The sequence below is a fragment of the Castor canadensis genome, chromosome 2, assembly GCF_047511655.1.
Source record: "Castor canadensis chromosome 2, mCasCan1.hap1v2, whole genome shotgun sequence".
Classification (NCBI taxonomy): Eukaryota; Metazoa; Chordata; class Mammalia; order Rodentia; family Castoridae; genus Castor; species Castor canadensis.
Window position 1 is genome coordinate 31,500,555 of NC_133387.1, and position 26,017 is coordinate 31,526,571.

At 36.3% G+C, this 26,017-nt stretch overlaps 1 protein-coding gene across 8 annotated transcripts in view; it reads left to right on the forward strand.

Annotated features, from left to right (window-relative positions):
• Window positions 1–26,017, forward strand: part of Cadps2 (calcium dependent secretion activator 2) — a 546,589-nt gene that overhangs the window by 455,519 nt on the left and 65,053 nt on the right. For all 8 annotated transcript variants that reach the window (XM_074064310.1, XM_074064333.1, XM_074064259.1 and 5 more), the window contains 2 exons: window positions 4,579–4,682; window positions 13,438–13,594. In XM_074064310.1, coding sequence (XP_073920411.1) covers window positions 4,579–4,682; window positions 13,438–13,594 — 261 coding nt within the window. The remainder of the gene's footprint in view (window positions 1–4,578; window positions 4,683–13,437; window positions 13,595–26,017) is intronic.

Below are 26,017 nucleotides of genomic sequence, written 5' to 3' on the forward strand. Positions count from 1 at the left end.
TGGCATCATGAACATCACCTGGCAACTTGTTAGAAATGTTGCCTTATATTTCTGTGAAGTGGAGAGTGGAGAAGCAGTTACTACTTTAGTGAGAGGAGGAATAAATGAAGTGATCTATTCTACGATTTCTTTAGCTGTGTCTGAGGACAGAGAAGCAGCTGGACAGTCCTTGCCTCTGGTTGACCATTGAGGTTCCATGTAGAATAACTTAGATGTGGTATCCTTGGCCCACCTTTCTTTTCTTTTCAATCTCTCAAGGTGAAGCCTCCTTGCTCAGGGCTCAGGGAGTATTGCAACATCCCAACTCCTTCAAAACTGTAGACCTGCCTTTGACTCCACTCACTGGAGAGTGATCAATTTCATATGCTATCCCATTCTTTCCACACATTCTCTATGAGGAACTTCATAGAGTTCCTCATAACTGTTTCATATTTATGACCTCAGCTATCCCCTAAATGCCAGGACTTTCTCATCACCCACGTGATTTATGTTGGGAGGATAAAGCAGCAATAGAAGAGTGAGTTTTTCTTTGCATGGGAGAAAGAATAAGGTGGGAGACTTTGTGTTGAGCTGCTGCTAGCTTTCTAAACTCAAACACACCCACTAAAACTATTTCATTCTGAAGAACTCCATGGGCCATACAAGAGCAATTTAAAGCCTTCCTGTTGGTGCATCTTTCATTCTATTTTTTTTTAAGCTAAAAATCCAATTCTTGCATGCTGAATACATTTAATTGATCCTCTATTCAGATTTTCATCATATTAACAAAAAAATGGATGGTATGTTGCCATATTCTACTTTATAACCTGGTTAGGGAAAGATACACATAAATTCTTTGATATTAGAAATATTATCTTAATCATCATTGTGTCCCTCATTTGCTAGTATACTACCTTGCATGTAAAAAAACATTTGTTGATCAAATTCAAGACCACAGAATCTGGGTAGCTAGGAAATCAAAAAGAAACATGAGTGCACATACAAAGTTTATTATTATTATTATTATTCCCTAGCAGGTCATCAAGGCCTAAATTCAAGAAAGCAAAGAAGACAGAGCCATATTGGGATGGGATTATTATTACAGTCTTTCAGGCTAACACCATCATAAGCATTGCTTCTTGTTTAACTGCAAGGACAGCTGCAATCAGGCTTTGAAAAGTTAATCATTGTGTGTGTGTGTATGTGTGTGTGTGTGTGTATTAATGACACTTAAAATCTTCTGATCAATTTGACAATAAGCATTGTATAACATGAACATTAAGTCATAATGCTTATTTGGGACGTATATAATTTTATCAATTAGATATTCTAAAAATAAAAAAGCATTATAAATTTCTGCATAGCATATATGGAGAAAGAGAAGGTGAAGTGATCTTACTGGTCTTCCTATGTACCATTGCAACCTTCACCATGAACATCACTGATCATCCATCACTAAGGACCTTGACAATAAGTGGCAGCCAAGGACAATATCTTAGCAGTCTGCATCCTCTCTGAAGCCATGGAGCAGAATTAAAGCAAAACAGTCAATCTGTCTTCTTACAACTTCCTATCTTCCTCCATTTTCACCCGTGGATTCTCTTCTTAATGTACAGAGGTATAATTTAAAAGAATTGCTTTAGGGAGCCAAGGAGTGTTATCATAGAAAACTAAAAATGTTCCAGAATGAAAAAGGATCATAGCCAAGAGCAATGCTTTGAAATTCATCAAGAAACCTGCTGCTTGTGGCATATGTGTTTTAAATGTCACTATCTGAAATGTACTACAACAACCAGCAACTTGATGTGAAGCTTGAAGAATATAGTGAACATCTGTAATGATGCAGAAATGTTTCAAAAAGAGTGAAAGTAAACATCTTAAGGAAGAATTCTCAAATATTCAGTGTTCAGATTTTTAATGGAGCTATTGATAACCTTGTTATATAATAGAGTTATGACTATGGAGTGCATTAAACTTCTTGGCTGTAGAAAAATGGGTAAAAACCCGGGGTGGCATACATATTGTGCTTGGTAAAAATGCTGTTTTTTAAAAGTATTAAAAGTGGCTATTGCATTGAGTACAAAGTCTAGGAATAATAAAATGTTTTAGACATTTTAAGTTTCACCTAGAAAACGGTACTCTTGCTAAGGTTTTATTTAAGATAATATCAAATGTAAAAGTTGGTTTAAAAACATTAATATATAAGCAGAAATAAGTCTTGAGGTTATTCCTGTGATTTTTTTCTCATTGTTGCATAGTTGTGGCCAAGGATATTTGTGTATGTGTATTCAGGTGTGTGTGTATGTGTGTGTGTGTGTGTGTGTGTGTGTGTATTACTCCTAATCAAAAGACTGAAAATGAGAAAGAATTCAAGTCCTTAAAAGGTGATATTTTAATCCTATCACAGCCAGTAGTTACATAACCTTGGACACCTGCTTTACCCTTTCTGATGTTCTGCAAGTGGGGAATGCATTTCCCTGATCTGTAGATTGATTATGAGGAGATGAGTATGTAATGTTCTAAAATATGTAGAAAAATACACTCCTCGCCTGTAGTTAAATTTTTTGTACTTTTTTGCCTTTCCCTTTTCTTATGAAAAAATTGTTGACCATATATAGAAATACATGAAAACAGCACAATTCAAAAAAAATAAAGCTCAAAATTTATAGGCAGCATTGCTTCTCTAAGCTGGAAGGAATCTTCGAGATTATCTGGTTCAGTGATTCTTAGCATTTGTTGGGCTTATCGATGACTGACTCTTCCTTAAAAGTGTCTCTTGCATCTTCCCCTTTTCTATTCCACTATCATCTTTCCATGATTCAACTACTACACAGGGTGCCTCAGGACCCATGTCACACACCCTCACCAATCCTTGCTGCGTACAACCACCAAATACCATCAAATTGTTCTAATGTTTAAGTTATTCTGAGACTGGGCTAAGAAATATTTGCACCAAATTTTCAGTAAAGTCATCCAGTCTATGTATTATCTTGCCTAAAGCCTACCATGATCACCCATCATCTGCAGCACATTCCTGCTCAATCCAGATAGGTACATGACAGACATTAAAGCCCAACATATTCTTATCTTCACCATGTTTTAGCAGTTATGGTTCATCTCTTTGAGCATGTCTCTTTACCTGTGAGTTATATGAATCAAGAAACAGATGGCTTAAAGCTGTTAGGAAAATTAGTGTGATAATGTGGAAAGTGATTGGTTGTGTCTGACATAAATGATTCTCAAGAAACATTTGTAATCATCATCTTCTGAAATGAACCTCATTTGTCATACAGTTCTCTTCCCTAGAAACCCCTCTTCATGTTACCAGGTCACTTGTTAACCCTGCTTGACCATGCTTCAGGCTCACCTTCCCCCATGTCTCCTCTAAGCCCACCAGCTTTCAGCAGTCTCTCTCCTCCCAGCTCCTGCACCACTAATGTGTTTGCTTCACATCTTTTCCAAACTTTTCTGAAGGGTCTTGTTTTTGATTAAACAGCTAGAGTTGCCCCCATGTGGAATGGACTGTTGTGTTTAGTCATGAGCCTCCTTGACATTAGCCTCATTTGAAAACGTTGAAATGTTCTTGAAACCGGTGTCATCCCAGCTATGAAGAAGCTGTGACCAGCAGGATTGAAGTCCAGGCCAACCTGGACAAAAGCGTGGAACTCCATTCAAAAAATAAGTAAAGCAAAAAAAAAAAAGGCTGGGAACATGGCTCAAGTGGTAGAGCACCTGCCTAGCAAGCGTGAGGCCCTGAGTTCAATCCCCAGAATGCAAAAATAAATCAGGAAACAAAACAAAAGCCTCTGTTTTTCATATTCAGTCTTGAAACAGTTTCATTGCACTGGGCACATCTAGCATTCTACCAGTTTGTTGTATCTTTGAAATCAAGTCCTTTGCCTTTTGCTGAATTTTGGGTAGCTGCACTTAATCTTACTGTGGTCTGTCCTTTTTATACCAGTTTGGCTTAATGCTGAAAGAACCTTCAGCTTCAAAGATTGCCTTTGCCCTTCCCTAGCTCTACCCCCACTCTTGGAAGGTAAGCTGGGATGGTGGCAGGGAAGCAGAGGAGGAAATCAGTTAATTGCAGGCTGTCAGAGTTGTTTCAGGTGACTTTGTACTGCTTGAATTTAGGATCAACATGAACTATAGACGGTCAGGCTGGGAATTTAAATAGCAACTACAAAAAAACAAAGCCTGGCTTTTGCTGATGCCAGGAATGACTCATCTGGTGAGAATGGTATTGTGCTGATGATACAATACAGAGAGAAGGGAAAGGCTGCGGTATCTGCGCTCTGTGTCCCTGACCTTGAGAGAATTTTAACTTGTTTGCTGCAGGAGTTGAGCATCTAATGTGCTGCTACACCTGTTAGCTCTGCTGTACTAAATGGCAAAGCACTTGCAGATCCCTGTGAAATATTTTCTGTAATCTGGTGAACTGGCTTTTAAAAAATAATATATTCAATTATGTTTCTTGCATCCCTTATCTCAAAAGTATGCTTTCTCATCCTACTTTAACACTCTGATCTCATCATCACATCTTAGGTATGTTTGGCTTTGTATTTTCAAGGTAACATTACAATTTCTTTTTATATATAGAGACCATGAACCAGGCAACTCCTGCCAGGAAGCTAGAAGAGGTTCTTCATCTGGCAGAGCTCTGCATAGAAGTCTTACAGCAGAATGAAGAACATCATGCAGAGGTGATGACTTCCTTTGACTGTAGTGTAAAGCTCTTCTTAAGGCCTTGTCAGATTGGGAGCAACTCTGAAAAAGTAGCTTGACCATAGTCTTGATGCACATCTGCCCATTCACCTGCAGAAAGCTGAGAGCACATGTGTATTTCCTGAAAATGTGACTCCTATAAATTACAAAGCCGTTGTGTGCCTATGTATAATTTCATGTTTGCTTTCAACAATAATTATATTGTAAGGACCCTGGGAGAGCTTATGGGGTCAGTCTCAGGAAATAAGAGTGTTACCCAAAGCTGGAGCCCACTCCTCTTACGATGCCCCACTGCCTCCTTTTACTCTTATGCTATGATCACTTAAGTTTGAAAATGTAAGTTAATCAAAATTAAAAAGGAAAATGTGTGATAATCTTTAAGATAAAATTGAACCACTATTCCTGGTTGTATAGTCAATAATTTGTTTTCCCTTCTAACCACTAAACTTTTAAATTTTTACTAAACCTGTATTATTTGTTTGCTTGTTGATGCTGGGGATCAAATCTAAGGACTCAAATACTAGATGAAGCTATATTCCCAGCCAAATTTTTAAAGGTTAAATTACATATTTACATTTACTGCAGACCTAGAGTGGTTTTCCACCCAGACACATGCTTATTATCAGTTAAAAATTCTCCCTCTTTTTAATAGTCATGAGCTTATTTACAAAAACAAAGTAATTTCCTGACTTTGAGTTGGGTGGGGGAAATGTGTAGAATTAATCAAATGTAATAAACTTTAGTGCCCGAACAATGCTTTCATTCTTGAAGAAGCACATGCAAAGAGCAGAAAGAAAATAGAGCAGATACAAACAAATTTATAGAATATTTATATTAATGAAACCTAATTATTGCAAAATACAAGTACAGGATCTATATTTTAGTGAATTCTTGAGAAAGAGTACTCATGAAACCTTACCACAGGTAACTAAGATTTATTGTATCTGGTTATAGATATGATCATTCAAAGCATCTGCTTTCAGCTCACACGTGGAATCTAGTTTTTAGCTTGCATCTGTCATGTGTGAACTTGTTATGGATATTTTATTTTAAACTAAAGAAACAGCTGCTTCAGTAATTTTAAATGAATTCCCAAGAGGGTCTTTTCTAGGCTAGTACCACTGCTAAGTTACAATGAAAATGATTAGGTGATAAAATACATGTGTGTTTTGTCTTTTTCTTTTACTGAAAGACATTATTATAAGAGTATTAGGCCTTTCTAAATTAAAAAAAATCTGATTGGCTATCCAATTACAGTATACAGTTCAGCTAAACAGATATATCTAGTATTCCCAAATATTTGATAGAAATTAAAAATCAAATGTCATTTAACACCCCATATATTCACTAAAAATGCTTGTTGAAGTCTAACATATCAAATGCAATTAAAGGTAGGTATTATTTATTTTTGAATTAACAAAAATGCAATTGACTTTATTGAAAGAAATAATAACACGCAAGTATTACTTTGCGATATGCTGAGATAAAATTTAAACCTATTATGATATTTCTTTTTAAAATACTTTGTAACACTATGGCATTTTTCTATTCCACGATGCTTCCAAATTCTTGGAATTCCCCAGGGAAGAGAGGTTAGTAAAATTGTTTCCACTATTTTCCTAGCATAAGATAATTCTTTTATGTGAATTTAAGAGGGAACCCACTCGGATTATAATCATTTTAAAGCCAACTTAGTTCTTTCCTTGCAATTAAAGATTGTTTTTCTGTGTATGGGCTAATCTTTGTTACACTGCACAGGTGAATGTGTCTTATTAAATAATTGCATGCATAATGTTAAGCACAACTGAAAATTTTTTACTTTGGTTTTATATCTTTGATTGTTTTGTCTTGTTTTGCCTTAAACCATATCTAAGTTTTTCTCTGAGCAGTACTGGAGAGTGACTTGGTCTGATTGCAGAGTCATTTCTGGAGTACATTGGTGCACTGCACTGTACACTGAGATTTATTTTACTGGATGTTCAGCCAGAGTTTCTTTACCCCATGAAACGTCGCCTAGCTCAGCTCCCTTGGGGGAGGTTAATATATCTGCCTCAAAGAGATCTTCAAGTGGCTCATGTGTCAGCTCCTTTCCTTTTCATTCTGCTTCCCTCCACAGCAGCAGTTTACTTTACAGGGCTAAGAGGTTGTTTCTAACTTCAACAATTTTTCAGTTAAGCAGGTTTGTGTTCTTCAGATCCTTGACAGTTACTCATAAGGCAGTCTTCCTTCTCTCTGAAGGCCTTTCAACCTCTGCTCTGAGGCTTCTCTTCAGAATTCCTGTGTTTTTGCCTTAAAAAGATGGTTTAAGCTCCTTTCTAGAAAAGTCTTTAAGGCTGTCTCCACATGGCAGTGACCAGACCACATCGGACCAGTTATTTCACACAAACTAATGTGACAACTCTGCATCAAAAACCACTCTCACTTTGACAAAGCTGGGAAGTCCCAATACCTACTGGGATGGTCACTGGCTCTCACCAACATACCCCTTCCACACATAACATTTCTCTGATAAGAAAACAAACCCACACAGGTTGACCATCTTGCCAGAAGTACATCACTGATTAGTGACTTGATGAATGCTCAGTCCAGACTCCAAGACCAGGCACTTTCTAATAGACCATATTTGTTATTTCCCTGCTTAAGTAGAATAGCCCTGGTTCTGCTGAAGGATTTGGCATGCAGCATCATAGCAGGGATATAAATGCATGGGGAGGATTACAGAGCAGGCCTGGAACTGTCCTCTTCCATTTATAATTCTGCACTTGTGCTCTATCCTGGCCGAGAACTCACAGAGTTAAGAGAATCAACAGAGAGACTGAGGGAGCAGCGTGATCACTGTGAGTACAGCTTAGACTGGTACTTTGCTGTTTATAATTATAGCAAGATTTCAACTTGAAGCCCCTAATACATCTAAATACAATGTCATCTGCTCTGTCAGAGACAACAGAGACAAGAATAATTTTGGCAATAGTATGGTCTTTGCAATGTTGACAGCCTTATGTTCACTGCACGTGGTTGATCCCAGACTGCTCCAGCAATAGAGCCAGGACAGAGGGAGGACTTCATCACAGACAGACATGTTTAGACGTACTCATTACCATAAGCATCAGTATTTGAACCAAATTTAGCTTCTGAATGGATTCAAACATGTAAGGAAAAGTATTACATTCTTTCCCATTTCTTTTTGCTTATTTGTTGTCTTTATTTCTCTCCACTTGCATGTATATGTAAGGAATATATTAAAATCTGGTTATAATTGACCCATGAATGTTATCTATTTACTATCTACTACTAATAGATTATAATTATCTTAAGAGTTAAACTTACCTTAATTACATATCATTTATATTTGGGTAGACAGTAAGATAAACCAACTTTTTCTTTTAAGAATGGATGTAAATTTAAATTTAATGTGTTATATCAGCCTTTCAGTTGGGGAGATTAGCAAGTGATTTTCATTTGTTTAGGACATACTGTAGAATTCTATTTGCAGAGGTGATTCTCTGAGGAAATTGCATATGCATGAATACCCTACCCAAATATGTTTGTTAATAGTTTAATAATTCTTACTTTTTTTATTTTTCTTTTAACGGATACATATAAATTGTACATATTTATGTGTACCATGTGTGTTTCAGTACATGTAAACATTGTGTAATTTTCAAGCATATCTGTCTCCTCAAGCATTTGTCTTTTCAAATGGTGAAAGCATTCAAAATCCTTTCTTTTAGTTTCTTTGAAAAACATTCAGTGCACTAGCATTGTCAACCTACTGTACTATAGTACATCAGAACTTCTTTCTACTGTCTAACTATAACTGAGTATCCATTGGTCACCCTTTCCCTATCCTCTCCCTCCCTCCTCAGCTTTTGGTAGCCATAATTCTACTCTCAACTTCAATGAGATAAACTGTTTTAGATTCCACATCTGAGTGAGATCATACCATACTTACATTTCTGTGCCTAGTTTATTTTACTTTTATTATCACCCCCAGTTCCTTCTATGTTGTCACAAATGTCAGGATTTCATCCTTTCTTAAACAGCTGATTAGTATTGTGTTGTGTATGTGTTCTACACTTTCTTTATCCACTCAGCAGTTGTTGGTACTGTTAGACTGTTTCCATTTCTTGGCTATTATAAGTGATGCTGCAATGAACATGGGAGTACAGCAGTCTCTTCACCATACTGATTTCATTTTCTTTGGGTATGTGCTCCATGGTGGGATTGCTGTATCATACAGTAGTTCTCTTTTTAATTTTGGGGGACCTCCATACTCCATTCCATAATGGCTGTATGAATTTGCATTCTCACCTGTTTCTCCACATCCTTACCGGCATTTGTTCTTTTTGGTAATAGCCCTTCTAACCGGCATGAAGTGATATCTTAAATCTGATTTTGATTTGAATTTCCTTTACTTAGTGATGTTGAACACTTGTTCATATACCTGTTGCCTATTTGTATGTCTTCCTTTAAGAATTATTTATTTAGGTCTATTGCCCACTTTTAAATCAGATTTTTTAAAATTATTATTATTGAGTTCTTTGAACTCTACTCTGTTCCAGTGGTCTGTCTCTCTCTCTTTTTTTTTTTTTTTTGTACCATGCTGGGTTTTATCTGTTTGTTTTGGGTTTTTTTGTTTGTTTGCTTGCTTATTTGTTTCTTTTTGAGACAGTTTATCACTATGTATCCCAGGCTGGCCACCTGCTTCAATCTCCTGCCTCCTGGTATTACTATATGTATTATGATGGCTGGTGCCATGCTGTTTTAATTACTATAACTTTATAGTATATTTTTAAGTCAGGTAGTATAATGCCTTGTACTTTGTTCTTTTTGCCCAATAACATGTGTGTGTGTGTGTGTGTTTCCATATGAATTTTAGAGCTTTTTTCTGATATAGTCTGGATATTAGACCCTTGTCGGATACATAGTTTGCAAATATTTTCTCCCATTTTGTATGTTGTCCCTTCACTCTGTTCACTATTTCTTTTGCAGTGCAGAAGTATTTTAGTTGGATATAATCCCATTTTTTTTAACTTTTGCTTTTGCTTCCTGTTTTTTTGGGGGTCATATCCAAATAATCCTTGCCTCTTCCGATATCATGAAGTGTTTCCCCTGTGTTTTCTTCTAGCAGTTTCATCATTTCTGATTTATAATTATGTAAAATCCACTTTGAATTGTTTTTTGAAACTGGTGAGATATAGGAGTCTAGTTTCATTCTTCTACATGTGCGTATCCAGTTTTCCAACACCATTTTTTGAAAAGCCTGTCCTTTCTTCACAGTGTGTCTCCGTTTGTTCCATTGATCTAAGTCTCCTCTTTATGTCAATGCCATGCTGTTTTGATTACTGTAACAGTATAATATTTTTTTAATTCAGGTAGTACAATGCCTAGTGCTATTTTGTTTTGTTTTGTTTTGTGGGAGGTTGGTACTGGGGTCTGAACTCAGGATCTTGCACTTATAGGCAAGCGCTATACCACTTGAGCCACACCTCCCTCCAGCCCCTTGATCTTTGTTGTTTTTGTTCAGGATTGCTTTGGCTGTTTGGAATATTTTGCATGGAATGTGTAGGTAGACTTGGGTAGTATGGACATTTATGCTATTCTTCCAACCCATGAATGTAGAATGTCTTTCCATTTCTTTATGTTCTCTTCAACTTCTGTCATCAATGATTTATAGTTTCCATTGTAGAGATCTTTCAATGCTTTGGTTAAATTTATTGCTAGGTATTTAATTTTTATATACATAAGAATAAATACTTTATACTGTGATATGTTCTGGAGCCTCTTGAGCTCATCCTTTCTTGGTTATTTCAGTATTTATGTTTATGTGTGAAACTGATTACCAAGGAAATAATCAAAATAGTGAGCCAAAAGAATTGTGAAGAGTCTATGATAAGTTTGACAGTAGTTAAGGTGTCACCCTGAATGTTCTAGTCACCCTGAATATTCCAGGGTATTCCTGGAATATGGCTTTCTACATTGCACTGCATGTAAGTATATATATATGGCAGGGGCTAGGAAAACCTTGATATTGTATTATCTCCAGACCTTTTAGAATCATCCATAAATTACAGGATTGCAAACTTATCTACTCTTGGGGAAAAAGAAACATAATATATTTCGAAGACTGGCTTGCTGCTTTTGTTCATTTATATAGTCATCCTCCTTTTTTGTTTTAAATTATGCATTTTTATTATTTTGAGAGTAAAAGAAACCAAAAGGCTCAGACCTTAGAGAAGTTAGAAAATATATAAAGAAATAAGACCAGCTGGTGGAGTGGCTCAAGTGGTAAAGCACTTGCCTAGCAGGTCTGAAGCACTGGATTCAAACCCCAGGTCTGCCAAAGAAAAAGAAGTCAGGTCTGCCAAAGAAAAAGAAATCAGACCATATATATGTTCCTGGCAGGAAGAAATCAAAGGATGCTAACAGTGTTCTAATCTGCAAAACATAGCTGGTAGATGGATGAATGATGGTACACTCACACACACACAAACACACACACACACAAGTCAGAGCTTCATATATAGTTACTAAAAAAGAGGCTACTTGTGCTAGAGCTTGACCTCTAGACTATAGCCAATCTGGATTTAAATCATCACCCTAATACATACCAACTTTATGACCTTGTTCAAGTTATTTAATCTGTTTGCTATCATAAAATAAGGATAATTATACCACCTACCTGAAAGGGTTTTGGTGGGATTAAATAAGATAATGTTTATAAAACTTTCAGAACAGTACTTGGCACATAGAAACTATTTAATTCACTATTAAATTATTGAACGTTATTCTAAATACATAAACTCACATTATAAGATCTGTAAGTAAATATCAGCACATTTTAGTAATTGCCAATAACAGTACTCACACTTGTACAGCAAGAAATTTTCATAATGATTTGATCTTTACAACAGCTCTGGGGGAGGTTAGGACAAGTATTGTACTAGGCAACTTGCAGATGAGGAAATGGAAATCCAGTGAGAGAACTGATGTGCTTCTGATTAATCATATCTTACCACTAACTTCTAAAGCTCAGTTCTTTGCTTCCAGTGTTACTGTTTATTCTTGCCTGCCCGTGTTTTCAACTACAGTCAGTAAGCAGGCCAGGCTTTCAAAGTATTATCCACCTGCCATATATACTATTTTCACCATACAAGATTTACTTTTTATGTATTTCCCGCTTAAACAAATTAAGCATTGCCTTCTGCCTCTGCCATCTCATTTACGCTAATTAGTGACTTAGCATTTGAGCCAAGATAGGTTTAACCCGGATAATGATGACTTCATTGGCACCCCACCAACAAGATGGATTTCTGAGAGAGGTTTCTCCTCTCTGGTGGAGACCTGATGCTGTTGAAGCTCTACCTGGCGAGGAAATGATCCAGTCCATCTTCTTGCTCCCAGCCCAGGATGGGATGACAGCCACCAAGTGGGATGGCAAGAAACAGGAAGGGACAAGTGGTATATAACTGAGCTCCTGTTCTCATAGTCACTGCAACTCTTGCTTTGATCTTCAAAGATGTGGTAACTTAATGCTTTCTCCAGTTGTCATTAGAACAGCAGGCATCCACCACAGATTGGCTTATTGTTACTCATTAGGAGTATAATTGGAGACAAATAAATCCTTCCAGAAAGCAATGAAATTTTCTAGTTGATGGCAAAATCATAAAGCTGTTTTTTTAAAAGTTATATTGTTGTATTTTATTCCCCTGGCTCTGTCTTTCAAGTTAACCTTATTTATTTATTTAGGCAGTACTGGCATTTGACCTCAAGGTCTCATACTTGCTAGGCAGGTGTTCTACCACTTAAGCTGCTCCCTAGCCCTCAAGTTAACTTTCAAATGAGCTTTAGTGATTTTCCTCAGTCCCGAAACAATCCTTATGTGGCACATCTGTTATTTTCTTAATTTTAACCTTCTGCAAAGGTATTGGCTGTGAAATGGAAGTGAGGTTTTGAAAATGTCTCTCTTTGCAGTGCTGCATTTTTACCATGGTTTCTATACTGCTCTACTCAGTGAGGAATCTCGGGTTCTAGTTTTAGCTTCATCTCCAAAAGGCAGGAGCAAGATGAATGTAGTGAAATCATGGATGTCCTTTACTTTCTATTATTAGATTGTAATGTAACTATCTGTAAATCATAGTTAACCAAAAATCTTTCAAAGGTAATAGCTATGCTCAATTTACACAGAACATACCATTCCCAACCTGTGTTCATACTGATTTATCACAACATTGACCTAGACAATAAAACATCCCTAACACTTAAATCTATTTGTATACTATATTTCTTTCCCTAAGTCAACTTTTATGTCAGTTTACCATCTGTTAGTTGTGTGGTAGTTTTTAGCATGTTAATATTCTAACATCTAATATTTCTATCCACAGGAAAAAAGAAATGTTGGAAATATACAAAAATATTAATAGTAATTGTGTTTAAATTGTAATATTCATGGAATTTTTCTTTTTTTCTGTTATAGATTTGTCAGATGTTATAAATTAAATATGTGACTCATTTATAAATCAACAAATGTCTATTTTAGATATCGTATTTTATTCAATGCCAAGTTTACCAGTATGTGTACCTATAAAATGTCTTACCTTTTAAAAATATTGCATTTTGTTTGTCATTATTGTGAAGCTAAGACATATTGCCAAGTGTGTTCAGGTGGCAGAGTATTTATGTGTGGTCCTAACAAATCATCTACTTCTACCTTATTTCTTTATCCTCTTGTAGGCATTTGCCTGGTGGCCTGACTTACTGGCTGAGCATGCAGAGAAATTTTGGGCTTTATTCACAGTAGATATGGACACGGCACTGGAGGCTCAACCACAGGACTCCTGGGATAGTTTTCCTCTTTTCCAGCTGCTTAACAATTTCCTGAGAAATGACAGTGAGCACTTACATTTCCTTTCGCATGTGAAGTGGGGAGGGGGAGGAATGTCCTGTGCTTACAGAACCTTAGAGTTCTCCAACATGAGGTGATAGGGAGGACAATGCTTGCTCAGCCTCCCTGGGTAGATTGTGCCAGGGTTTAGGAACCCAATGACTCCCCAATTTCTTCACTTAACTCTGAGCCACCTCTTAGTCCTACTCTCCAACCTTTATTGAGGATGGGTAGCATAGACACCCTCCTCATTGTATATCGTGCATCAGAAAATCTACAAAGATTACATTTCTAAAGTACTTGAGAGTGCTTATATCTCCACATGACAACTTAGACCTCTATTCTCTAGAAATCATCCTATGTTAAGTTTAGCATGAATTGTGGTTATTCTGTGCTCTGAGGGTGGATTAATCTCCTTAGATGATAGAAAAATATTGCTAGATGGTATGACTTATTCAGTCAGTATTTAGAAATTATAGAGAATATAAAAGTCTCTATTGAGACTTTTTCCCAGTGCAATAATAACTTGTACAGTTATTCTGCTAGGTGTTCTAGTGGCCAGAACAAATCTAGTTTTTCATCAAGATTTCACCGTTCTAATTCCTGGGCATTTCCCTTGATACTTTTTTAGTTTTCCCTCAGGTTTGGTTGCCACTGTCAGCCTCTGTTTCAACACTTGCAATGGGCATGGAGCCTGGGTTCCCTGCTCAGTAAAATTCCTCCTATTATACACCAAGTTGAAAGCTGCCACTGTCTGACCTCTGATTCTGATTTGTTCTCCTTGATCACTGCAATAGACCTCTAGCCTGAATTTTTTTTCCCACTAATCCATTATTCTTGTATCATTTAATCTTCCTCATTTAATAGGGTTTTCATATCCATTACCATTGTTTTCAATTTTTAACAGTACTGGGGTTTGCACTCAGGGCCTCATGCTTGCTAGGTAGGCACTCTACCAGCTAAGCTATGCCCCAGCCCTCTTTCCTTTAGTTATTTTTCAGGCAGGGCCTTGTGTTTTTGCCCAACACTATCCTCAGACAAAGATTGTCCTTCCGGTCTCCTGATCTTCACTCCCACATAGCCGCAATGACAGGTACTGTGTACTGCCTTCCATCCCATTCTTATCAACTACTTGAACAGATCTGACCACATTTCTTAACATAGCTCTGGAGTGTGGTGCTGAGATTATAGTGCTCACATGAGATCTGAATCGCCCAGAGACAGTAGAGGGCTTTCCTCTCTCCAATAGTCCAGTGCTTCTCTCACACTATATAGAACTTTCTATATGTTAAAACTCAAAATCTTTTTGCTACTCTCTTTCCAAAAGCTTACTACTACATTTCCAAAAGCTTATTACTACTTAGCTTTAAATTGAAATCCATGTTCTTATAGTTGTTTTTAATTACTGTGTTGGTTTTGTTCATCACTCTAGTCTAGTGCTTCTTTCCTTTCTGTTGTTGTTCATTCCTTTGACTCTCAGCAGTGACTGGGGGAGAAATTCACATAGATAAGAAATTATGCATGATATTATACTCCCAATGGACATTCCAGATTTAGGACATTAATCCTCATAAGAGAGGCATCATGTGATAGTAATTAATTCCATGGGCTTGAGTACCTAAAAGATTCATCTCTCTGCCATTTACTCCTTGACGTTTAGCGATAGCTTAACCTCTCAGCTTAGGCTCTTCATTTGTAACAGAAAGAGAATAATAGCATCCACAATGTCATTGGTGATGAGGATAAATAAAATGATAATTCACATACCACAGATGCTAAATAGATATTATAGATAATCTTAGTTTTCAGTCTAAAATTTCAGTCTTCAGTTTCTGTCATCTTATTTGCTCTATCTAGCTTCACTTCTAAAGGATGCTTATTAGAAGCCAAAGAATCAGCAGCAGTTCCTACTTCAGATTCATCCACAATGCCTGCTCTCAGAAGTTGCAAAGACCCATGTTTAATTATCCCATGTGAATTGTTCATTCTGCATATCTGCCACAGTTAGTTTTGAAGATCCAATTTGGGTCCCTCCTGCCAGCTCGCATACTTTCCGTGACCTTCTTCCTTTCCCAGCCTCCTGTCATTCATGTTCTACTAACAAATCATATGTCTGTGATTTATACTGCCTCAGCACATGTATAACAATATGCCTAATGCCAAAATTTAATGCATGTGTTATGCATTAAGTCCCTAAATAAAAAAATGTCAGATTTTTGTTTGTACACTACTTTCTCCATTTGAATAAAAACTCAAGAATCAACCAAGGGTATTTATTGTTCACAAGCAATTAGTAAAGGTGATGAATTAATGAACTTTCTTGGATTATTAGAGTTTGTTTTATAGAGGAAACAAAATATTTTGTAGATTTTTAAATAAATTTTCCTGGGAAACCATTACTACAACTCCAATATATTAACATCATTTTATATTTGCTTTTAAGAAGGGTTCTTTCAAGTATACATTCATGAGATATCAAAAGGAAAACCACAAAATTTAAATTTTCAGCTAGATTTGGAAATATTTAATTCACAAGCATATCATATTCCACTCCTGTTTGGTGATATTTCAGAACATTGACTACTATTAAATACAGAGAGTATCATTTTATGGTAGTTTCTTGTACAATACACAATTGGAATAGAGAAGAGTGTATTACTGACCTCTTTCAAGCACTCTCAATTTTAGATCCCATCTTTGATTTTGCAGTGGTTAACAGATTTTAGAAAACATCAATTATTTCTGAGAAAAACATCTCTTTCATGTAGTGAGGTAAATAGAAAAGTTCCCCAGTGCCATAATTTCCTTTCAGTACTGGGAGAAGGGTGTGATCTGGGGAATTGAAAAAGAAAGCAGTAACTTTCACCCCAGACTCATTCTCCTTCCAAAACCAACACCACTAAGTCATATCTCAGTGGCTAATAATGCAAAACTTTTCTAGATGTTACTGTCACCCTTGATGGTAATGAAGAATATTGTTAATAATTATGTGTTTATTTTTTTTTAAATGCCTTAGACACTCAGAGATTTGGTGAATTCAAGTCAAATGTTCAATGTCAACCTAAGCTGTCCTTTTGAAACCCTCTGAGGAAGTATGGTCTGTCCTTTCAGTCCTCCTTGAAAAGAGACCTTTACATAACAGCCATGGTATCAGTTTTTGCCATGTTGAGTTATAGTCCAAATCCCAATTAATTACATCTTAAACTAGCCAGTTCTACAACTCAATCTTGTAAAGGGAAATAATTTTCTTAATAACAGTGCTTACTTACATAGACATGTCTGTGTGTGTGTGTGTGTGTGTGTGTGTGTGTCTGTGTCTGTGTTACAGAAGATACACTGTTAATTATATAGAGGTTTTAAATGATTGGAATTTATTACTAATAAATAATTTGTATTTCCTGCCAATTATTGCAGTCATTACTAAAACTACTAATTACTAAATATTACTAATAAATAATTAGTCTTATATTTATGTTGCTTTTCCAAAATTTGAAATTATGGAGAGGAATAGAGATACTAGAATTTGTACTTTATTCATGGCTTGAAAGCTTTATAGCTAAGGTGTATTTTCTGATAAATAATTTAGATAGTCCCATAGGTTATTTAATCTTTCTTTTATTCAAATCTTAATGCTTTGATATTTGAAATGGCCGTTTATCTTTTGGCTTTTTCATTTTCAGGTGAACTGGGGCAGGGGCCTGCCACTGGGCAATGAGGGATGAAGGTGGATTGGGACCTGATCACTTGGTCATCAGTTCCTTTTCATTCCACAGAATTTAACAAAGCAGATTCTGGAGACATTTATAAAAGTAATATAATATTTTTAAGGAAGATTCCTTCAACTTTTTTTTTCTGACTCAGAAAATACATATAGTGTATTGATTTGTAAGAGGCAGAGGGAAAGAGTTGGTTAAATGGTGCAATAAGAATGTGTGTATTGTCTTAGCATATATGTTAGACAACATCTGTGACAAGATTTCAAGGGACTGATTAATTAGTGGGGAGAGGGACTGAGACTTCAAATTTGGTTTCTATTTTAAGGTGTAAAAAGCACCTATGTGTGAGGTTTGTGTCTTTGCATACAGCTAGCCATGATTGGAGCAAGTTGTAGCCTTAAGAACCCTGGGAGATGAAAAGTGGGCCTCCTCAAGGGAAGAGCACCAGCTGCACCACACTTTTAGCAACTGTCCCCAATCTCTCACCCCTCACAGCCTCACCCACTGATTCCCAGAGCAAAGTTGGTGAGGAAAACAAACTCAGGCTCCATTTATAGCAAAAAAAAAAAAACAGACCAAGCTCTTGCCTGCCTTCTACCCTACCTCTACCCATCCCATCCACTACCCCAACTAGAGAGATAGTTAGATGGGCAATCACTGCAAATGGTATCTGAGGAAACAATTTTGAATGGAAGATATATTAAGACTGAGGGGAAGTAAATGTTTTCATAATGAAGCAATTAGCACAGTAGTTAAATGATATTAAATGACGCTATAGCTACTACAAATAGATTCTCCTCTTGCACACTATTTTCCACAGTTGCCCCATGGAGAATAGACAAGGCAAGTGACCACTTCTGACAAATGAAAGCCATCTGCAAATGGCACAAATCATTTCTTTCAGCACTACCGAAAGGCAAACTCTCAGTGCTAGTCACCTTTTAATCTGTGGATATGCTAGCAAGTGGCAAATGACCATTCTATTGGGAACTGATTCCCAAGTGAAAAATGCCACGGTGCTGCTTCTTTAATTAACAGCCCTTTCACATTGCTAGCACATTAAAGCCATCCTGAAGAACACCCGTGCTTATATAATCAATGTCACAGCGTCTCTGCCTCAACGAATAATAAATGTCCGGGCTCTACACTAAGTGAAAAACTGTTCTCTAAGACTTTCACCTTCATAAAGATGGGCTCATAAAAATCGACAAAGGAAAAATTGGAATGTGGTCTCATGAGGATAAAAAGGCTAGTGTTAATAATTAACAAGGAGAGTGAAGTGGAGTCAAATTAGCCATAATAGAGCCCAGAGTGACTGGCAAAGTCACCTCTCATTATCAAAAAACTCATTAAGAAATGAAGAGGTGGAAATCCCGCTGGGTTATTCTCACACTTAGGCTGTATCAGAGATTATTTTTCAGATTTCTTTCAAATGAAGAACTGTTAGGTCACCATATTGTATATTAGGTTAATCTTCAAGCTTTGAAATATAGAGGGCTGACACCTGCATATTATTCCACCTCCAGTGTTTAAATGAGCTGTGAATCTGAAATTCACGAATTGGTGTTTGCAGCTATATCTGTATATGCATGTACTGGGAACAATGCAGAAAGGGTATAACTTCTAGATGATAGCAAGTCCGTGTGACACCATATTGTTACAGGCAGGTACTTTATGAATGAAGGAATGATCACCAAAATGTGCAAATGAATTTAACTGTAATCTCCAGAGTTGATTGAATTTAAAATTGTATGTCAGAATTTGTTTTAGTGACCAGAATAATAGAAACATTAAGGCAGGGAGACACTAGCTTTTTCCCCACCTCAATTGAATTCCACAGTGCAACTCTAGTTTCTTTACTAGATGTAGGCTTTTTTTTAATAATTAAATATGCTTTTTAGAATTTCTTAGAGTTCAGTGGCTTAAAGATCATAACCTTCTCTAAAATGCCTCTGTCTTTTAAAGCAGATTTGTAGAAACACCTATAACTTCCTAAGACTGTGGGTATTGAAAACCCCACTCTTGACAGCTATTGATCATGTTACAGCCATTCTCAAGTGTTCCCTTAATGAGAGCAGGTATTGTGGAATGTAACCCCTGAGATCAGAAGGCTCTGTGTACATGGAGTAAAGTTTCAGACTTTTGCCTTTGGCTATAATCTTACATAATGACAGTATGAGAACTGCCTGACTAAGACTTCTTTATCTTTGCCCTAAGCCTTGGTTAAAATTAATATTGATTTTTTTCCTGAATTATTCCACAAAAACCAAGTATTGAATGTTTATAATGTATAAATCTCAGGCATCTTGCAGTTTTATGGATAAATAAGAAATTATTCTGGCCCTTGAGAAACATACAATCTAGTGGAAGAGGCTAGTCATGGTGGTTCATACCTGTAATCCCAGCTACTCAGAGGCCAGAGATCATGTTCAAGGCTAGTCTGGGCAAAAACACAAGACCCTCTTCAAAAAAAGCAAAAAGGGCTACGATGTGGCTTAACTAATATACCCCTGCCTAGCCAGCATGAGGCTCTGAGTTCAAACCCCAGTATCACCCAAAAAAAACTCTAGTTGAAAATATTGAGAGATATATAGCTATAATGTAATAAATTGACAGTTGTACTATTGTCCTATGAATTTTTTCACTCTAATTTTAAACATGGATTTGTTGCATTTGCATTGTTTGCCCAAAAGTAAGAAACACAGTAACATCTGTGCTCTCCCACTCCTTGTCACCTTTCTGTAGAAACACATAAGCGCATATATGTGTGTGTTAAACTATGTATTTTTAACAAGTGCCCCAAGGGAAAGGCAGAATTGGGTATATAGTTTTAGAAGATTGCTATCGTCATTAAGGTATCAATTAAATGTTACTGAACTATATAAAATTACTTAGCAAATTTTTAATTTAAAAAAGCAAATGAAATCCAGTATATTTGCTAGTCTACTTAAACTTAGATGTTCTCAGAATTTCCATTAGACAATGGATTTTTTGTTGATATTTATGCAATAAACAGACGTTTATTGAGTGCTTAATTAATGTGCCAAATTCTTGGCTAAGTGCTATACCTAGAACCCAGGGAGCTTCATTTATTTTTGCGTATGTTTTCCTTTCACACAGTTGCTGCTCTAGGCTTTAATTCTCTGGACTTCTCTCCTGAAGCCCACCTTCGTATTTCTTGTGATGTATGTCTTCATTATACGCATTTATATAATAGCCCGTTAGTTACATGGAGAATGGCCAGTTAGTTATATCTAAGTCCACTGTGTTTTCCTTGCTTAGAGTTGGTAAAATTTGTGTGTGCTAGCAGAGTTTATAGATTTTATTGTGGTTGGTGTTGTTCTGTTTTCCTGGTCATGAATTATTCATTTCCTTCTAAAGTACTTTTAAATTAGAATTTTTTGGGGAAAATCATTCTCACTTAATCCACTCAAGTGACTAATTGGAAGAGGGTGCAGCAACATACAACCAGATTATATGGGCTCAAGATTCAGCAGCACATTTTTTTCTTAAAAACAAAACATGATTTTTTTTTTTTTTTTTGTGGTGGTGGTACCTAGGGTTTGAACTCGGGCCTCACACTTGAGATTACATGTCTACCACTTGAGCCACACCCCCAGCCCTTTTAGTTATTTTCCAGATAGGGTCTCCTGTTTTGCCTGGCACTGCATTCTCCTACCATGGCCTCCCATGTATCTGGTACTACAGGTACATACCACCACACCCAGCTTAAGGGTCTTGCCAACTTTTTGCCCACACTGGCCTCAAACTATAATCCTCCTGATCTCTACCTCCCAGATAGTTGAGATTATAGGTGTGAGTCACCATAGCTGGCCCACATGAATTATTTTTTTTTGCTTATTTATTTTACCCAGTGATTGTTGTTTCAGTATTATTATTAATTGGATCATGGTTTAAATTCTCTGCTGAAATCTTACCATTTAAACCTATGACAGGTACTTTTGTAAATGCAAGACTTTTGAGTATGTAAATAATCAACATTAATTTTATTAATTATTGAGGATGTTCAAAATAATTGGACCCATCTGTGTTCTAAGTTTAGTTTTTATTTAAGCCTTTTGCTTTCTTTTGTCATTTGTAATTGTACTATAGGGCTTGACATCATTGAGGCCTCTGGATGAGGCCACATTGAAAACTTGCCTCTTCCAATCAATTGTTGCACTGGGTACCTTGTGAAGGCTCCATTTAGACAGGTGACAACCCCAAATCATAACCAGATGGAGAAGATGAAGCATTTGTTCTGATGCCTCAGGCTACGTGTGAAGAGGGGCTTTTGTTAGTGTCTGGCAGGAGTAAGATGCAGACTGTATATGGGCAACCAAGAGAAAGAGCACACATTTACATAGACAAGTGCAGTGCAGCATGGATTTCTTCAGCCTTGCCTTTCAAAACACAATGCTTTCTTTCCTTTCTCTCCTTCTCCATCCTCTTTATCTCTCTCTCCTTCCCTTCCCTTCCTTCTCTCACAAATTTTCTATCTCCTGCTCTTACTTTCTCCTTTCTCCTTCCTGTCCCTAATTACCAAGAAATTATATTGTCAGTTTTCTAAAATTTTCAAATGTAGTTCATGAGTTTCTTTTGTTTAAAAAAAGGAAAAGTAATGCTGGGGATGTAGTTCAGGATTAGAGCACTTTCCTACCATGCATGAGGCCCTGGGTTCTAGGCCCAGCAGTAAAATAAATAAAATAATAGAATAAAATAAAATGACATGGAACTCTAAGCTGAAATATGAGCAAACTTGGCCAGAATTCAAGATTTGTTGTAGTATAGAGGAAATATAATCCCCATTTTCTCCAAATTCTGTGAGAAGTATTCACTTGCTATTGAGAGTGATGACTGGCCAGAGAAAATCTATTTGCCACATTCATTACAACAAGAGACACCAAATCACCAGTTTATATCCAATAGAATTTTTAGCAGTGTGACCTTGAACATGTGAATCAATAATAGTATTTCTTAGTGCATTATTTTCTAACACCACATAGATTATATAAAGTAGGAGGGAAAATGCAGACTTCAAAGGGTTCTATGGCTGCCATTCAATATACTCTTCTGAGTAACAGGATAGTAATCTTATTATTTGATCAGAGAGAGAGATTGACCAACAAGTACAGAGACCCCTTATAATAACAAAGACCACAGTAGAAACCTATACACCATAGGGTATGTAAACACGGGAAACCAGTAGCTAGGAAAAGGGACAGCTGAATGAAGCATTTCTGAAAGGATTTGAGGATTTGAATTGAATCATAAAAATTCATTATGACTGTACCACCGGAAATGGGGGAGTTAAGCAACAGAAACAAGCTAGAGAGGTAATTTTAAGATAGAACTTGGAAATCCCATACCATGCTAAGTCTTTTAGAGTTTGTCATGGTGATCCACTGAACTATTATAATCCTCAGGAATGGCATTATTAGTTTTGCATTGTAGCAGTCCCCTCTGCTTGAGATTTTCAGATATGTTGGTAGAGGGAAAATTAGGAGCCTGAAGGCCAGTTAGGAGGTTATTGCATGAGTCATGATAGAAGAGAGGACCAGGCTAGTGTAGCTGCAATCATGATGGCGAGAGAAAGGAGACGTAGTAGAAAAATATGTACAGAAAATACACATCTTAATTACCAATTAGATATAGCGAGGGATAGGCTTGTGATTCCCACCTCCATGTGTACTGATCAGTTAACTAATCCACTGCTTATCAAATGCATCTAAAAGGAGAGCTCTTGCCACAAATACGTTTGAGTCAACTGCTATTGAATCTTAAAATCATCATAAAATTTAATAACAACATTGAATATAATTCTTCTTGTCTTCTTTTTAACAAAGTATGGCTTCACTGCCACAACAACCAATATCTCTAAATGTATAATAAAGTAGCGTTTGAATTGATGAGGTGCAGTGCTCATTTGTAGATGTAATAATTTGTTACATAAACATGTGTTTAGGTCTTGGTGTAGTTAAAATAATGACAGTGGTTACCAGTAACCATCAGTATGGAAAGCCTAAAGTCCTTTATGTTTTGATTAAGTAATATATCATATAAATTAGGGCTTAGGCATATAGTCTTACTGTATGGCAGCCTAAAACTTTCTAACTTTCAATGAAGGTTGTATTATCAGCTCATTGAGTATTTTCACAATGTTAATTTATTTTTTCAATTCATTAAGTGTAATAGTTTTGCTCAACTTGACTTTTTCATATTGTATTTGAGTTTTTTCCAAATTCTAATACTGGAAACATATAAAACATTGAAGATACAATGTAATATGTTTGTTGTTTGCAATACTTGCTATCTAAAAATTTACTACATTTTTAGATCTTAAAATATATTGATACGCTGGTGTTAGCTTGACATGTGGATAAATAAATAAATAGACAGATGGACAGGCAATACTTTATGGTAACCTAAATAGAGTAATGATGACATAGAATCTATAGAAGTTGACATGGGGCTTTGCTATCAAATTCTGGTTCTACTTGCCTTATTACTAAATGGCCTTAAGAAGATACCCTAACCTCTCTGTGCCTCAGCATCCTTGTTAATAAGATTTAAAAAATATTTCTTCTTTCATAGTTTTGTGATGATTAAGTAAGAGAGTACACATTGCAACTTAGCACAGAGCCTGGCACTCCAAAAATGCTAAGGAGGAGGAGAAAGTAGAAGAACAAGTTTCTTGAATAAAGAGCCAAAAATATCATATTTCAGTATTGTTTTAATTTGACTATCACAATGATTTTGATAATGAGAACATTTTACCCTTAAAGTTTAACAGCCAAGACTGGAGAAGTGGCTCAAGTGGTAAAGCACCTGCCTAGCAAGTGTAAAACCCTGAGTTCAAACCCCCATACCACCAAAAAACAAGCAAAAAACAGTTTTAACATCCCTACTTAGGTGACATTTCATAAAAGCAGCTGAATTTCATGCTCTGCAGTGCCCTCTAACTCTAAGACTCAATCTCCAAGAATAAATAAAGCTCCTTTCACCGTGCTAATGAGATACATCATTAGTCTTCTAAATAAGACATTTATAATTTAATGTTATTATTCCCACTTTGATAGGAAATCTTTTAGCATGCAGATAGATAAGAAAACACATTTTAACCACAAGACTAAACCATATCAGAGAGAGAAAAAAATCACTTAGATATCTTTCTGGATTTAGAATTACTTTCTAAAACTCTGTATTTGTGGAGTCACTGACAAATTTCAGTATCACATAAATACATAAATGGAATTTTCATATACGTACCATAGTGGAAAATGTCATATGTGTTTCACAAGTTTTAAAACACCAGACTTCTGGTATATTATTGCACTGAAAAAGATAGTACAGGAAACTGGCATATTTAGTTGAGTATTTTATTTATAAGATAGGACTGTTAGAGTTGCTAGTTAGTAAATTTGGTAACTGTCAGCATGATATTCAAACCCATAAAAAGTGAGTGAGATTGCTGAGAGACTTTTTCCCATTTCCATGCCTGCCACTCCAATCAAAGCTACCATCACTCTTTGCCTACTCTCCTGTAGTGAAAAACTGGTTTCTAACCTCCTGTGCTGTCTTGGCCATCATCCAGAGAGATTATACCATACCACTCCTCTACTTCACAATAAAAATAATAAATCTTTTCATTTCACCCAATAAAACATGCTCTCATCATGTCCTAGAATCTAAACACTTCCATGAACATCTCTTTCCCCTTCCTTACTGTGCTCCTCATCTTTTCAGACAACACCAGCTTATTCCTGTCCAGAACTTTATGCTAGCTGTTCTCTCTACCTGTCAGTCTTCTTTCCAAAGCTTCCATGAGAAGCTCTTCTATTATTCAGATTCAACTAAAACACTGTATTTTTATATATACCTTTCCTTAACATGGAATACTGTGCTCACTTTGAAAATCATAAAAAAAAAGTCACAGCTGAGTTTAAAAAGTGTTCATTTGAGAAATATCAACCACTAGATTGAGCTCTACTAACTAAAAAAATGACAAATTGTTTATGTGCTAATGTTAGCTTGACAATGGGTGAATAGATGAATGCACAGATGGACAGACAATAGTTTATGGTTACCTAAATAAAGGACTAACAGCATTAGAATCTATAGAAGTTAACATGGGGCTTTGCTATCAAATCCTTGTTCTACTGCCTTATGACTAAATGATCTGAAGCAGATATTTTAACCTCTCTGTGCCTCAGCTTCCTTGTTGATAACATTTTAAAAATGTATTTCCTCTTTCATAGTTTTGCAATGATTACATAAGAGAGTGCATAAGGCAAAACTCAGCGCAGCAGTAAAGCATTACTTAGTGTTTTCCTACAGATCCTCTGTTCTATCTAGGTGCAGTTTGGGCACACACCAATCTGTTTTAATTGTATCCTATGCATGGAAAACATCCATCTCCTGAAGGAGGCTGATATACTTTGGCCAGAAGTTTTCCCCCAGCAGCACAAATTCTAAGACATCTATAGTTGCCTTAGATAGAGTATTCCAAACTACCACTCATTCAATATTAATGGAAAACTGAGGAAACGTATATAATGGACTTTTTAAATACAGATGTGCTCAGTGGTAGGGCACTTGCCTAGTATGCCAGAAACCCTGGTTTGATCTGCAACACTAACAAAGGAAAAAAAAAAGAAACAGGTGTACAAAATGGATACCTCTAAAGAAAATCTACAAACAAGGAAAACTTCAT